The sequence below is a fragment of the Perognathus longimembris genome, chromosome 11, assembly GCF_023159225.1.
Source record: "Perognathus longimembris pacificus isolate PPM17 chromosome 11, ASM2315922v1, whole genome shotgun sequence".
Taxonomy (NCBI): Eukaryota; Metazoa; Chordata; class Mammalia; order Rodentia; family Heteromyidae; genus Perognathus; species Perognathus longimembris.
The window spans coordinates 52,857,589-52,870,971 of record NC_063171.1 but is presented as its reverse complement, the minus strand read 5'-3'; the positions used below and the strand labels follow the sequence as shown (position 1 = coordinate 52,870,971).

At 47.8% G+C, this 13,383-nt stretch overlaps 1 protein-coding gene across 1 annotated transcript; it reads left to right on the top strand.

Moving 5' to 3' along the window:
• The first annotated feature begins 4,852 nt into the window (after positions 1–4,852).
• Nenf (neudesin neurotrophic factor) lies at positions 4,853–10,506 on the top strand. The gene is made up of 4 exons (XM_048356752.1): positions 4,853–5,070; positions 7,177–7,237; positions 8,424–8,527; positions 10,200–10,506. The coding sequence occupies exons 1-4, from the start codon at positions 4,891–4,893 to the stop codon at positions 10,374–10,376; spliced, it is 522 nt and encodes a 173-aa protein (XP_048212709.1). The 5' UTR covers positions 4,853–4,890; the 3' UTR covers positions 10,377–10,506.
• Positions 10,507–13,383: the final 2,877 nt, after the last annotated feature.

The window sequence follows — 13,383 nt, the reverse complement described above, 5'->3', positions numbered from 1 at the left end:
CTTACTCCTCTCACTGTTTGGGATGGCCATTACTGGCTGCTTAGAGATGGAACAGTTAGAGTCTCAAAGTAGCCCTGGTATTTCTTCATTTTGAACTTCTAGCCTCCAGAATCTTGTCAGAATCAATTTCTTTTGTTTCAAGCCATCCATTCCTTCTATACAGTGGCCCTGGGAAACCAAAAGGATCTCCCAAGTGTATGTGAGCACATTGTGTTCAGCCTCTAGCTCTCCCAGAGACCCTGGCTGTCATGCCCATTTGCCTGTGTTAGTTTTCTGCTGGATGTTCGTTCACCTGGCAGCAGCAAAGCACAGGTACAGAAAACATGAAACCTGAGGCCAGGTGCCTGGTTCCCAGTGTTGGCTCTGCCACTTACTGACTGTTATCTTGGGAGATTTATTCAATCTCCCTGAGCCTTAGTCACCTCATTTGTATCATGGTAACATTACTATTTATTCGTAGAGTGCTGGAGAATTATCAGTTGTACTAGTGGCACTAGTGGCTTCACACTTGTAATCGGTGCTATTCAGGAGGCTGAGAACTGAGATTCAAAACCAACCTGGGCAGGAAAGTCCATGAAAAGCCCAGGCCCTGAGTTCAAGCCACAGGACCAGCATAAACACACACACACACACACACACACACACACACACACACACTTAGGCCCCATCTGACATACGACAGCAGTAAATTAAGGTTGTTGTAAGGTTCAAAGATGAACGAGGCCATCTTCCCACTCAAGTCTGCTCCCCTGACGTTCCTCTCGTTGAATTGAACTCCATTCTCCCTTTTGCTCTGGATCAAACGCAGAATCATCTCAATTCCTCCCTGTCTTCCACACATACAAATCACCAAATCCTCTTGACTGTACTTTAAAATTGTGATCAGAATGTAAGCACCGTTTACCACCTCTGTTACTGCCATTGTTATAAACCACTAGCTTTTCTTATGCATTGTTTTCCATAGACTCCCATCTAGGCTCTACTTCTAACCTTGCTGTCCTCATCACTTTCCCCTTTGTCAGGGAGCCCATGAAAGTCAGATCACATCACTCCTCAAACTCCTCTGAAGTCCAAATTCCCAAGATCCTCTAGGGCTTCTCCCACAATCCCCATTTCTCCTACCACTCTTAATACCACCCATTCTTTTTTTTTTTTGCTAGCTCATACTTTTATTCTGAGGCTACTTTATTCTCAGAATATATAGAAAATACAATTTTCTGTGTTCATGAACTTTACCAATGGCCACCAACTCCTTCATAACCCTTAAAGTCTAGAGGTTCAGTGGAATGATTTCCCTCTGCAAAGAGGAAGTGCTGGTGACCTTTAACCTTCTCCAGTCATCTCTTTTTTTATTATTATTATCAAACTGAATTACAGAGAGGTTACAGTTTCATACATTAGTCATAGGATACATTTCTTGTACTGTTACCTCGTCCCTCATTCCCCCCTCCCCCCTCCCTTTCCCTTCCCCCCATGAGTTGTTCAGTTGTTCAGTTCATTTTCACCAAACAGTTTGTAAGTATTGCTTTTGTAGTTGTTTGTCTTTTTTTTTACCCTGTGTCTCTCGATTTTGGTATTCCCTTCCAATTTCCTGGTTCTAATACCAGTATACCCGCTTTCCAATATACTCAGATAAGATACAGAGATAGTGTAGGTACAACCACAGGAAGGTGATACAGGAATATCACCAATAATAGAGGCTACAGTTACATATGGCACGTTGAAAGTAGTTACAACTATGATATAACAATCGTTTCCATAACATGGAGTTCATTTCACTTAGTATTATTTTCTGTGTTCATAAGGGTATAGCTATTGGGCTCCTGTGATCCTCTGCTGTGACTTGCCTAAACCTGTGCTAATTATTCCCTATAAGGGAGACCAGAGAGTCCATGTTTCTTTGGGTCTGGCTCACTTCACTTAGTGTAACTTTTTCCAAGTCCTTCCATTTCCTTACAAATAGGGCAATGTCATTCTTTCTGATAGAGGCATAAAATTCCATTGTGTATATGTACCACATTTTCCTGATCCATTCGTCTATTGAGGGGCATCTGGGTTGGTTCCAGATTCTGGCTATGACAAATTGTGCTGCGATGAACATTGTTGTGCTAATACCACCCATTCTTTCAGCGCTAAGATGCTGAACACCCTCTAGGCCCCTTTGCCCTGGTGGCTCCCTGTGCCTTGAGTGCTCTCCTTCTAGACATCCATGTGACTCACTCCTTTCTCACATCCCTCAGGTCCTTCTCTAAATGTCAACATATCTTTGCTGCCTCTTCCCCGTTTTCTATGAAAGCAGAGAATCCCATTGCTTTGCTCCCTCTTCTGCCTTATTTCCTCCCTAGCACATACCAACTTCTGATCAAGACATTTATTTTCAGTTTACCTCCACTAGAATGGAGCTGCATGAAGGTAGAGTTCTTACATTGTGGGAACCTGAGCCATAAGGTCTGCCAAAGAAAACTGGAACGCCATTCTGACTCTCAGAAGGCCGAGTGACCCTAGTAAGAGCTATTGCTCTTAGCATTACAGCGGCCACAGTTTCTATTTAGCTCCTGATCTTCACCAGACCTTGGAACTGGCAGGGGACATATTCAAATTAGTTGTTTACTGGTCACCTTCACCTCCTGTTTACAGGAAGTCACTAGTCCTAGGATTATTCCCCCACTCTGGTGCCCTTATCTCTTAGAAATAGCTATCTTGTTTTCTGCACGTACTCTCCTATTTGTTAATGAAGAAAATCCCTGTTCATGGACCCTGTCTGGATCTGTTGCTGGGCACACAGCAGGCCCCTTGGCGCCCCGAAACCGGTTCCATGGTCCAGTCACCATCATTGCTTTGCTCTGGGCTGCAGCTGGACCTTGCTCCTGGTGGTTTGCAACATTATATGGTTTGTTCTCTGCTGTAACCCAGTGCTTCTGACAGCGCCTAGTCATCACTAGTTGTTCAAAGAGCTGTTGACTAAATAATCAAAATATTTTCACATAGTGGTAAGAACACAGAAGAAAATAAAACAAGTTATGTGATAAGGAGAGATGGAACAAGTGTGAATGGGAGGACTTGTTCATGATGAACATCAAGGGAGGGCTCAGAGAAAGGGAGAGAGGTTTTCATGAAACTACTCTGTGTGCTTGTATGTGTTAGAGAGAGACAGAGTACCTAGACTTGAACTCAGGGCCTCAGTGACTTGCACTCTTGACTGGCCTTTTTTGCTCACTGCTTACGCTCTACCACTCAAGCCATATCTCTACTTCAAATTTTCTTTTTTTTTTTTAAATGTCACAGAGACAAAGGACTAAGTTATTTAATTCACATAAAGGTGCTGGGATCAGAGCCAGGCATAGTGATTTCTTGTGGGGTCTCCTTTGCTATTCTCCCAACCACTAGATATCAGAGGGCCCAAAGGACTCTGTCCTCGGTCCTTACCCCCTCTCTACCTGCAAACCCTTCCTTGGCAACCCACCATGCCTGTGGTTTTAAATACAACACATGCATCCATGAGTCCAAAATGTATATGTCCTCCAATCCCAGTTAGACATCTAGCATGTACCTAAAGCTAAGCAAGCCCCCAACTGTCCTTGATCTCTCCCTCCAAAACTTGTTCCTTCTACCATTTCTCTCTTAGCTCAACAAATGGTAACTTCTTTCTAATTGCTCAGGCTAAAAATCTTGGGGTCATCTGTGAGTCCTCTCTGTCCCTTGTATCCAAGTCTCCTTGGTTGATAGATCCAGCCAGTCACATCTTCAACACACATCTACAATCTACCCACTTCTCAGCACCTGTATCTACCAGCCTGGTCCAAGCCACCATCCTCTCTTGCTTGGATTATTGCAGTGGCTTTCCTGCTTCCTTTACAGAACAACAGAGATATTTGGTTAACATTTTAACTCCATTCCATTCGCTTCCAGTCAAAATCAAAGTCTCAAGAATAAAATAAACTGGGGCAACAGGAGAACTAACCCCTTTCTGCCCCCTTACCCTCTTACCCCAAGACCTGCCTGACCTCATCTCCTAGGGCTCTTTTCACCAGCCTCCCTCCCTCACCAGCTGTAGACTTGTCTACAAATATTACCTTCTCAATAGAGTCTTTCTGAGTCCGCCTGTTTAAAATGGCAACCCTCCACAACCCCTTTTTTTTTTCACCCTGCCTTTATTTTTCTCCTTAGTCTCCATCCCTACCTAACATACTATTTACCTATCTTTCCTTGAAAAATGTCTCCCCACAGAACGCAGTCTCTAGTGTGGGCCTGGGTCTGTCTTGTTAGGCTTTGTCTCCAGAGACCTGGTACATGGAATTTCTCCACAAATATTTTCTGAATGAGTCAATGACCTTAGATTTTTCACAAATGTGAACTATTATTATTCTTTCAAGGCGCTTCTGTCATTTGCCTTACACTTTAGGGAAAAAAATGTCCTTTGAGGACTTGATAGTTAAATACGGGGGTGGGTGGGTGAGGGAGGTTGGAAAAGTGTGTGTGTGTGTGTGTGTGTGAGAGAGAGAGAGAGAGAGAGAGATAGAGATAGAGAGAGAGATAGATAGAGAGAGAGAGAGAGAGATTGAGAGAGAGAGAGAGGAATTGAGTTTAAAGTTAGCATTGCATTTTGGATGGTGTGAAATGTGCAGCTCCATCATCCACACACCTACTGAAGGGCTACCATGACATCAGACATTCTTTGCCAACTTTCAGTTGGTGGCTTGAAGTAGAGTGCAGGCTTAGGTCCCGACTTCCCACGTCGTCGTAGGCGGTGGGCACAGGTGGGGGGGGGAGGCACCGCTGGGGTGGGGTGGAGGCGGGGATCGGTGTCCCCGCCCTCGGGGCGGCCCTGGTGGCCGGGTCGGGCGCCCGGAGCCCGCCCTGGCCTTGCGCTGCGGGCCCTGCGCGCTCTCCATGGCGGGCCCCGCGCCGGGGTGGCCGCTGTGGCCGCTGGCAGCGCTGGGCCTGCTCGTGGCGCTGGCTCCCGGGCTGCCCGCCGCCACCGGGGCCGGGCAGGCGCTGCGTCCCGCCGAGCGGGGACCCCCAGTGCGGCTCTTCACCGAGGAGGAGCTGGCTCGCTACGGCGGGGAGGAGGTAGGCGGGCGCAGTGGGGGCCTGAGACGGGGAGATCCGGCCCACGGGCGGGGGATCGCGACGTGGGAGCCCGGGGAGCGCCCGAGCGAGCCGGGCCCGGGGGCCGCGTGTCCCGCGGAGCCTCGGCTCCTCGGGGCCGTCCGGGCTGGGCCTTCTCCGCAGGCCACGGCCGGTGCCCCGGCGGGCGGGCGCGTCCTCAAGAGCGGGCGCCGCCCTGCTTTGCCTGCACATCCCACGTCCCTGCTTCTTTCTCCTGGTGACCCGAAAAGTTCTGGAAACAAAAACTCAGCATCAGCTGGGCTGAGCCGCGGGGAATGGCCGGCTGGGGGCGGGGAAGGAAGCCCTGTCCCCGGGCGAGGTGGGAGGTGGGGCCGGCCCGGGAGGACCCAGGCTCTCCGCCTTTCCTTTTCCTGCCCTCGCCTCCCAGGCCTCCTCTGCAGCCCACTCCCCACACCCACATTTCTAGCGCCTGTGCCCTTGGCGAAGTGCACAGAGGGGGAAACTAGAGATCACACACACACACACACACACACACACACACACACACACACACACACACACACGCAGACCACAAAGTGCTGGCTTGTAAACTGAAAATAATTACCCTTGTTGGGGGAGTACGAGTGAGAGTCAGCCAAGTCAGCACAAGTTCTAGGAAGCATCTTTTGGATCCAAACTCGCCAACTGCTTACAGCCTCCTGGGTTGTGTTGACCAGGCTGTTCACAAACTGTTCCCCCCAGACCCCAATATTCCTCAGAGAAACTGGGGCCCGAGAGGTCATGTGGCAGTGACATGTTTCCTTGGGGGAGTTGCTCATCATGAAAACATTTGGCCCTAAGTTCTCCAAAAGGAAGAATTGCCAAAGGCAGCCCAGGGAGAAGGCAGAGAGCGGTAACTCCCAATGCCACCAGGCCTTGCAAGCCATACAACCACGCAGGCTCCTCCCTTCCAGGAGATGCTGGTCCCAGATGTCCCAGAACCATGCCAGGTGTTATAGCCTAACCCCACCCGGATGGAAGTTAGTAAAACCCGTATCATCTGGTTTGTGGTGGTGGTGGTGGTATTTCTAAAGTAACATGGTATATCCACTAATATAGCAGAAATGAAGCATAACTGCTGGTACAAGTGTGGGCACACAGCACCACTTGGATATTTCTGGCACTGGACAGAGTTGAATGTTTTTTGAAGGTCAAACTGATAAACCATTCAGTGGGATTAAGGTGTTTATAGACTTCGGGCCCAGAAATTCCATGTATTGAAATAAGCCTCAGGAATTACTTCATCCAATTAAAAAACAATTTTTAGGAGATGTAATGCTGCCGTTTATAGTTCCAAAGACTGGAAGCACCCAAATAATCAACATAGAAGACCAGCTATGCAGCAGATGAACAGTATCAGTCATAAGATGGATCCTATGTAACTATTTGTGAGATGGCCATCTCCCAATATGTGGAAAAGTTAGGTGAAAAAAAATGTTACCTATAATATCAACATATAAAAGAGAGCACTTATCCTGCCTACATAGTATGTATCTCCATTGATGATGAGGAAATCTGGACTGATTTGAATCATTGTTTAATGTAATTCTGAATTTTTATCTGCATAAAGCCGTTTCATCTCCTGCTTCTTTTAAAAGTAAGGGATTGCTAGGTGCTGGTGGCTCATGCCTGTAATCCTAGCTTCTCAGGAGGCTGAGATCTGAGGATCACAGTTCAAAGTCAGCCCAGGCAGGAAAATCCATGAGACTCCATATCTCCATTAACCAGAAAACCAAAAATGGAGCTGTAACTCAAAGTGCTACAGCACAAAGTGCCTTAAGCACGAAAGCTCAGGGACAGTGCCCAGGCCCTGCGTTTAAGTCCCAGGACCAGCACTAAAAACAAAATAAATAACTGAGTGAACGAATGAATAAATACCTGTAAAGGATTGCTGTGTTCATGTGTGACTTTTCGTGACTTTCTAAGCTTACATCAGTGGGTGTGGCAAGCTGAGGAGAAGCAGGCTCGCATCCTCTGTGCCCAGCCCACAATGGGAAGATGCTACTAACTCAGGGTGGGGGAGTGTGCCCTTCACCTCCGCTTCACAGCTTCTCCTCTGCTTTCTAGGAAGATGAGCCCATCTACTTGGCAGTAAAGGGAGTGGTGTTTGATGTCACTTCCGGAAGAGGTGAGTAGCTTGGCATTTTGAATCACTATTTCTGCCAAACTCTGAAGCCAGAGAAGGTCCCTGGAAGTGGGAAGAGAGGGAACGTTAAACAGATGCCTTTTCTTCCATTTTAAATAGCCAGATTAACGTCATTTATGTCTATGTTTTATTTCAACAGATTTTTTTTTCTATTAATGCGAGGCTTCTACTCAAACGCCTCCCATGGCTTTAGAATTACATTTGAACCTGATGATTCCTCTAGTTGAGCAGTGAAACAGTGTTCCTTAGCCATGAGCTGGCATCACAGAGCATTATAGAATATTTTAATTCCCTTAAGTAATTTCTCTGATTTAAGCACACATGATATATACAGGTAGGTTTTAGGGTTTCTTTCCAGTCATGGGGCTTGAACTCAGAGCCTGGGCACTGTTCCTGCGCTCTTTGCTCAAGGCTAGCTCTCTATCACTTTGAGCCCTAGCACCACTTTCAGTTTTCTGGTGGTTAATTGGAGGTCAGAGTCTTACAGACTTTCATGCCTGGGCTGGCTTTGAACAGCGATCCTCAGATCTCAGCCTCCTGTGTAGCTAGGTTTACAGGCGTGAGCCACTAACACTCAGCTTTAAGCAGGTAGTTTGTGTGGGGGGGGGGGGTTAATTTTTTTTTTTTTTAATTTTTTGCTGTTCCTGGGTCTTGAACTCAGGGCCTGGGCACTGTCCCTGAGCTTCTTTTGCTCAAGGCTAGCACTTTACCACTTGAGCCACATTGCCACTTCTGGCTTTTTGTGTTTAAGTGGTGCTGAGGAATGGAACCCAGGGCTTCATGCATGCTAGGCAAGCACTTTACCGCTAAGCCACATTCCCAGCCCAGCAGGGTAGTCTTTAAATGCCGAGTGAAAATAATGTTGGTTTTCATCAGTATTTAAGAACAGACATTTTTCTTGGTTGCATTTAATTTTTAAAGGGAATGTTTTTGTTCTATATTTTCTAAAATAAAATTATATCTCAGCTTGCCTGTGACTTATTCTATATTTGAGCTAGAGGACCTCAGGCTGGTGCCTGGGTAATATCTTTACGTGTGTGTGTGTGTGTGTGTGTGTGTGTGTGTGTGTGTGTTCAGGCTTGGAGTCCTTCTCAGGAGTGAGTGGGACCTGGGGGCCCCATGTGCACATTCTGTGCATACTCACCCTCTTCCTTCATCCTCACTGCAGAGTTTTACGGGCGAGGAGCCCCCTACAATGCCTTGACTGGCAAGGACTCCACCAGAGGGGTGGCCAAAATGTCCCTGGATCCTGCAGACCTCACCCATGATACCGTGAGTCAGATCATGACCTTTGGTCAAAATGCCTCATGCCTTCAGCTGTTGGCTTTTCCTTTCTTGGCTTGGTTTTTAACTTCTAGGCAATAACAAAGTTTCTTAATTAACTTATGTGCCCCCCCCCTCCCCAGTCTAATAGATTATCCTTCTGTATCATGCCTACTCAGAAACCTTCCATGGCTCCTCAGTGCCTTCAGAGTCAAGTCCAAACTCCTGTGAACTTGTGATCCAACGCTGTAATCTCCAATTTGGTCTTTTATGGTCTACCCCGCCACTCCCCCAGGCCACTCTTGGGAGCTCAGTGGACAAACTGGGGAGATACAAGGTCTCCCTCTATGCTTGTATTTCTATGAAGAATGTATTACTTAAAAAGTAATCTCCAGGCTGGGGATATGGCCTCGTGGCAAGAGTGCTTGCCTCGTATTCATGAAGCCCTGGGTTCCATTCCCCAGCACCACATATGTAGAAAATGGCCAGAAGTGGTGCTGTGGCTCAAGTGGCAGAGTGCTAGCCTTGAGCAAAAAGAAGCCAGGGACAGTGCTCAGGCCCCGAGTCCAAGGCCCAGGACTGGAAAAAAAAAAAAAAAAAGTAATCTCCACAGTAAGGCTAACATTCACCCAATTGTGCTCTCTATCACACTGACAGTAGATAAATGCTTAAACCACATTATAGAAAAAAGAAGTAAGCACATAATGAAGATAATGAGATAATTAGCTTATGGAGAAGAAAGGTTTATTTTCACTCACTATTTTGGAGGTTTCATGATGGATTGACCCCATTGGGGTTTTTTGCAGGAGAGGGGGGAGTGACAATGATGTCTGTATTTGGCAGAGAAAAACTGTTTATATCATGATCAGGAAGCAAAAGAAAAGAGGGGTCTAGTGTCCCACAGTTGTCCTTGAGTGCATGACCCTAATGACCAAGAGCGAAGGACCTTCCACTCAGCTCTACCTCTTACACATTCCACCAACTCCCCAAAGTGCCATGCTAGAGGTCTCCAGTCACTTTTAACACACAAGCCTTTAGAAAAGGGACATTCTCAGCTGGGTGCTGGTAGCTTACACCTGTAATCCTAACTACAGTCTGAGAGCTGAGGATCAAGGTTCAAGGTCACTCCAGGCAGGAATGTCTGTGAGACTCATACCTCCAGTTAACTACCGAAAAGCTAGAAGTAGTGCTGTGGCTCAAGTGGTAGAGCTCCAGTCTTAAGCACAAAAGCTCAGGGATAGCATGTAGGCCCTGAGTTCAAGCCCCCAGTACTGGCATAAAAATGTTTTAAAAGGACGTTCTAGATCTGAATTATATCAGGAAGTATATGTACATCTACAGTAGGAGTCAGAGAGTGGCAAGAATCAAGCAGGAGGAGACAGATGCAGACTACAGCAGTGGGTACCCCCAGCCCACCCCAGGATGGTTGCTCTCTGTCGTCTTCTATTCCTGCCTCAGTCAAGCAGGCAACAAATGGAACCATTGCTCTCCCCATGTCACCCACACAACACACACAGGGTTCTCGCTTTAGAAGTGTGTTGTCCACAATTTGGCTTGTTAGGATATTTTTTTCTTCTCTTGCATTCAGGGTGTGGAGAGGGTAAGGCAGGGATGGAGAAAGGCCAGTACCGAACATGTGCATTCATTTTCACCCTTTGTTTCTTGGGCCTTTCTTCCCCAGACCGGGCTCTCAGCCAAGGAGCTGGAATCCCTGGATGATGTCTTTACCAATGTGTACAAAGCCAAATACCCCATCGTTGGCTACACGGCCCGCAGAATTCTCAATGAGGACGGCAGCCCCAACCTGGACTTCAAGCCTGAAGACCAGCCCCATTTTGACATAAAGGATGAATTCTGATGGTCCATCTGCAATGGGAGACTTGTGAAAGGATGAGGCAGGGGCACAGACACTTAAGTCTCCTGCCTGATAGGCTTTTAGAAGCCTCTCCGTCACCCAGATCTGAATAAAGCCTACATTAAATCGGGAAGAGTGACTGCTTTTCATTTCCCTGGGACCCGTGTTCTGGCTGGCAGCCCCACACAGCAACCAGGGTGGTCCCAGTAGCCCCTGTGGAAAGCCTCCTGCATGGCACCATTGCCAGCTGGGCAGTGGAATAGGGGGCGATCTTTATTTCTCTATGCTTTTCTGTACTTGCCAGATGTTCTGCCATGACCCTATTTACTTTATAATAAAAGACAAAAACAAACTTCCTAATGTTACATAGGAAGCATCTGTCCATATGTGCCACTCCTTGGGGACTGGTCACACCCCTTGAAGGCAGATAGATGTGTATTTCCTGTCCCCGGCTGAAGAAGCAGAGCAGCAGGGGCTAGATAACCAGTGTGGCTGGGATGACACTGGATTAGCTGTGAAGGTGGATGATGGGAAAGGAGCCGAGTGAGAACCCGGAAGCGGCTGCAGCCTGTGGGCAGCTGGAAGCACTAAGGAGGCTGGAGTCCAGGATGGCAGAGCCTGGCCCAGTCATTCCAAGTTTAGCAACACATCCCTATGCCAGACTGAGGTCAGGTTCTAGAAGGAAAGCCCTCTTGGCAGGGGAAGGGGGCATTTTTTTTTCTTCTAGGCAGTATCTAGAGACAGTTTTCATTTTGGATGTTCCAAACTGCCTGGTGCTGCTAAACTCATAGGCCAGAGATGTGGCTACAGAGCCCAGCATATGTGTGGTTCCTAGAGGAAGGGGCACAAGCTGGTCTGGGACTGGCACAGGTCCCTGAAGACCCAAAGCCCGCTGCCTGTGCACCCCAACTCCCACAGTTGCTTATGTTTCTTTGGCTGTCAAGTCTCATATCTTTTTTTTTTTTTTAAATGTCTGCCATGGGGCTTGAACTCAGGGGCTGAGCACTATCCCTGAGTTCTTTTACTCAATGCTAGTGCTCTACCACTTTGAGCCACAGAGCCACTTCTGGTTTTCTGGTGGTTAATTGGAGTCTCGTGGACTTTTCTGCCTGGGCTGGCTTTGAACCAGGATCCTCAGACCTCAGCCTCCTGAGTAGCTAGGATTACAGGTGTGAGCCACCAATGTCCAGCTATAGTCTCTCTTTAATACTCACCTAGGCACACCTCTGCCAGAACACCTTCCCCTTTTCTGTCATTCCCTGTAGCCTTTGTGTACCTGCCCAGCTATAATTGCCAAATAGGGATGGTTGGTTTTGTGAAATTGTTTTCATAAAGGTGATGTACAGAAAGGTTACAGCCAGGTAAAGAGTATATTTATTTCTTTGGGGACCATGTCACCCCTTCCTTCCAAACAGGAATGTCTTAAGGGCCCAGTATTGACATTAAAGGCAACCAAATTTCCCAGGTGGCCTAGAACTTTGCTAGTATTGGGACTAAAAGCCCTGCATTCCAGGAAGCCCATCTATCAGCCCTGAACTGCCTGAAGGATTGACTAGCACCAGCAGCTGAGTTCACGCACCCTCCCAGTGGAAGGGCCATAGCCCCGGTGGGCACCTGGGCCCTTAGAAAAGGCATGTTCCTCAGCACTCCAGAATGCCAGACTGTTCCCATTCCTCTTTGTGCTCTGGATCTAGGCTGCATCACAGAACCTCACCCTGAGTACATGACCAGGAGATACCTTGTCTTGATAGAGAAAAGGAGAAAACAAGGCCCTGGGCCCTAGCATCCTTGAAAACCCTTTTAAACAAGGCCAGTGAACTCTTGAATGTCTGGTGGAGGTGATCAAAGCAGCTGATTGGCCTGTAAAAGAGCAGAGTAGCGGATCTGATCACCAATCCAGGTCCCTGAAGGCAATTACGCAGAGCAAATAGGGCCCCGACTAGCCTTACCCTACACTTCTCACTTCCTTCACCTTCTGGATTTTTTTTTAACCCCTCCACTGCTTCCAGGAGGAAAGCTAAGGGTCTGAATAACACAAGCCTACCCTCTGCCTTGACTTCTTGTGGAGGCTCTTAAAGCTCAGTCACAGAAAGCCTACCCTGCTGGCTTAGTTACCTAGGGGTCAAAGCCTGAAGTCCACGCTCAGAGCCCCTATTCCCGGTGAGGCAGTGGGTGTTCTGGCTGCAGGCTGTGAGGATCAGAGCCCTTGCAGGGCCCAGGGCACACCACAGGCCTCTCTGATGGGTGGTGGCTTTCAGTGCACAGGTTCACACAGGCCTGGAAGCACACAGCTTTACTGCAGAGACCGTGCAGGCTGCCCGACACTGGTGGAGAAAGCAACTGACCCGGGAGAGGGTGGCCCTGCAGGCTCTGTCCAGGACATCAAATGTAATTCTTCCCTGGGGCAGTCTTTAATACCATGTTGTATCAGTCATCTTTTATGCTCCATTTCACAGCCTGAGAGCCCAGTCCGTTTCTTGGTGCCTGATTCTGCTTTCTTCCTGGCCTCTTCAGCCAAGCAGAACTGTTCAAGCCATTCTGAAGTATTCGCAAACTGACAGGTGCAAGGAGTTAGCCTCCTCAGGGGCAATCTTCAGCTAATGGGACCTGGAATGACAAATCCTCCTCATATTCCAAGAGTTGTTCTTAGAGAGGCTTAGGTGATCTTGAGCCTTGTGTTCACCAGCTTTCTGTCACCATGATAAAATATCTGACATGATCAACTTGAGAGGATGAAAGATTTGTTTGGGTTCCTGGTTTCACAGGTCTCCAGCCCTGACTGATTGACTCTATTACCTTTGAGCTTGTGGTGAAGCGGGGCATCATGGTAGGAAGTGTGTGGTAGAGCAAAGTTGCTTACTTCAAGACCCCTGGAAGCAAAGATAGAGAGACAGCTTTGGGGTCTAAAGAGCACAGTCCCAAAGACCTAATTTCCTTCCGCTAGGTGAACCACCCTGGAGACCAAGTCTTTAACATGTGGGATTTCAGGGGTCAATCTATATCCAAACTG

Bases quoted from the DNA above. Each gene is read 5' to 3' on its own strand.
- Nenf (XM_048356752.1), top strand. From the start codon at position 4,891: ATGGCGGGCCCCGCGCCGGGGTGGCCGCTGTGGCCGCTGGCAGCGCTG. The intron at 7,238-8,423 runs GTGAGTAGCTTG...TCCTCACTGCAG, and splicing joins TGATGTCACTTCCGGAAGAG to AGTTTTACGGGCGAGGAGCC. The intron at 8,528-10,199 runs GTGAGTCAGATC...TTTCTTCCCCAG, and splicing joins CAGACCTCACCCATGATACC to ACCGGGCTCTCAGCCAAGGA.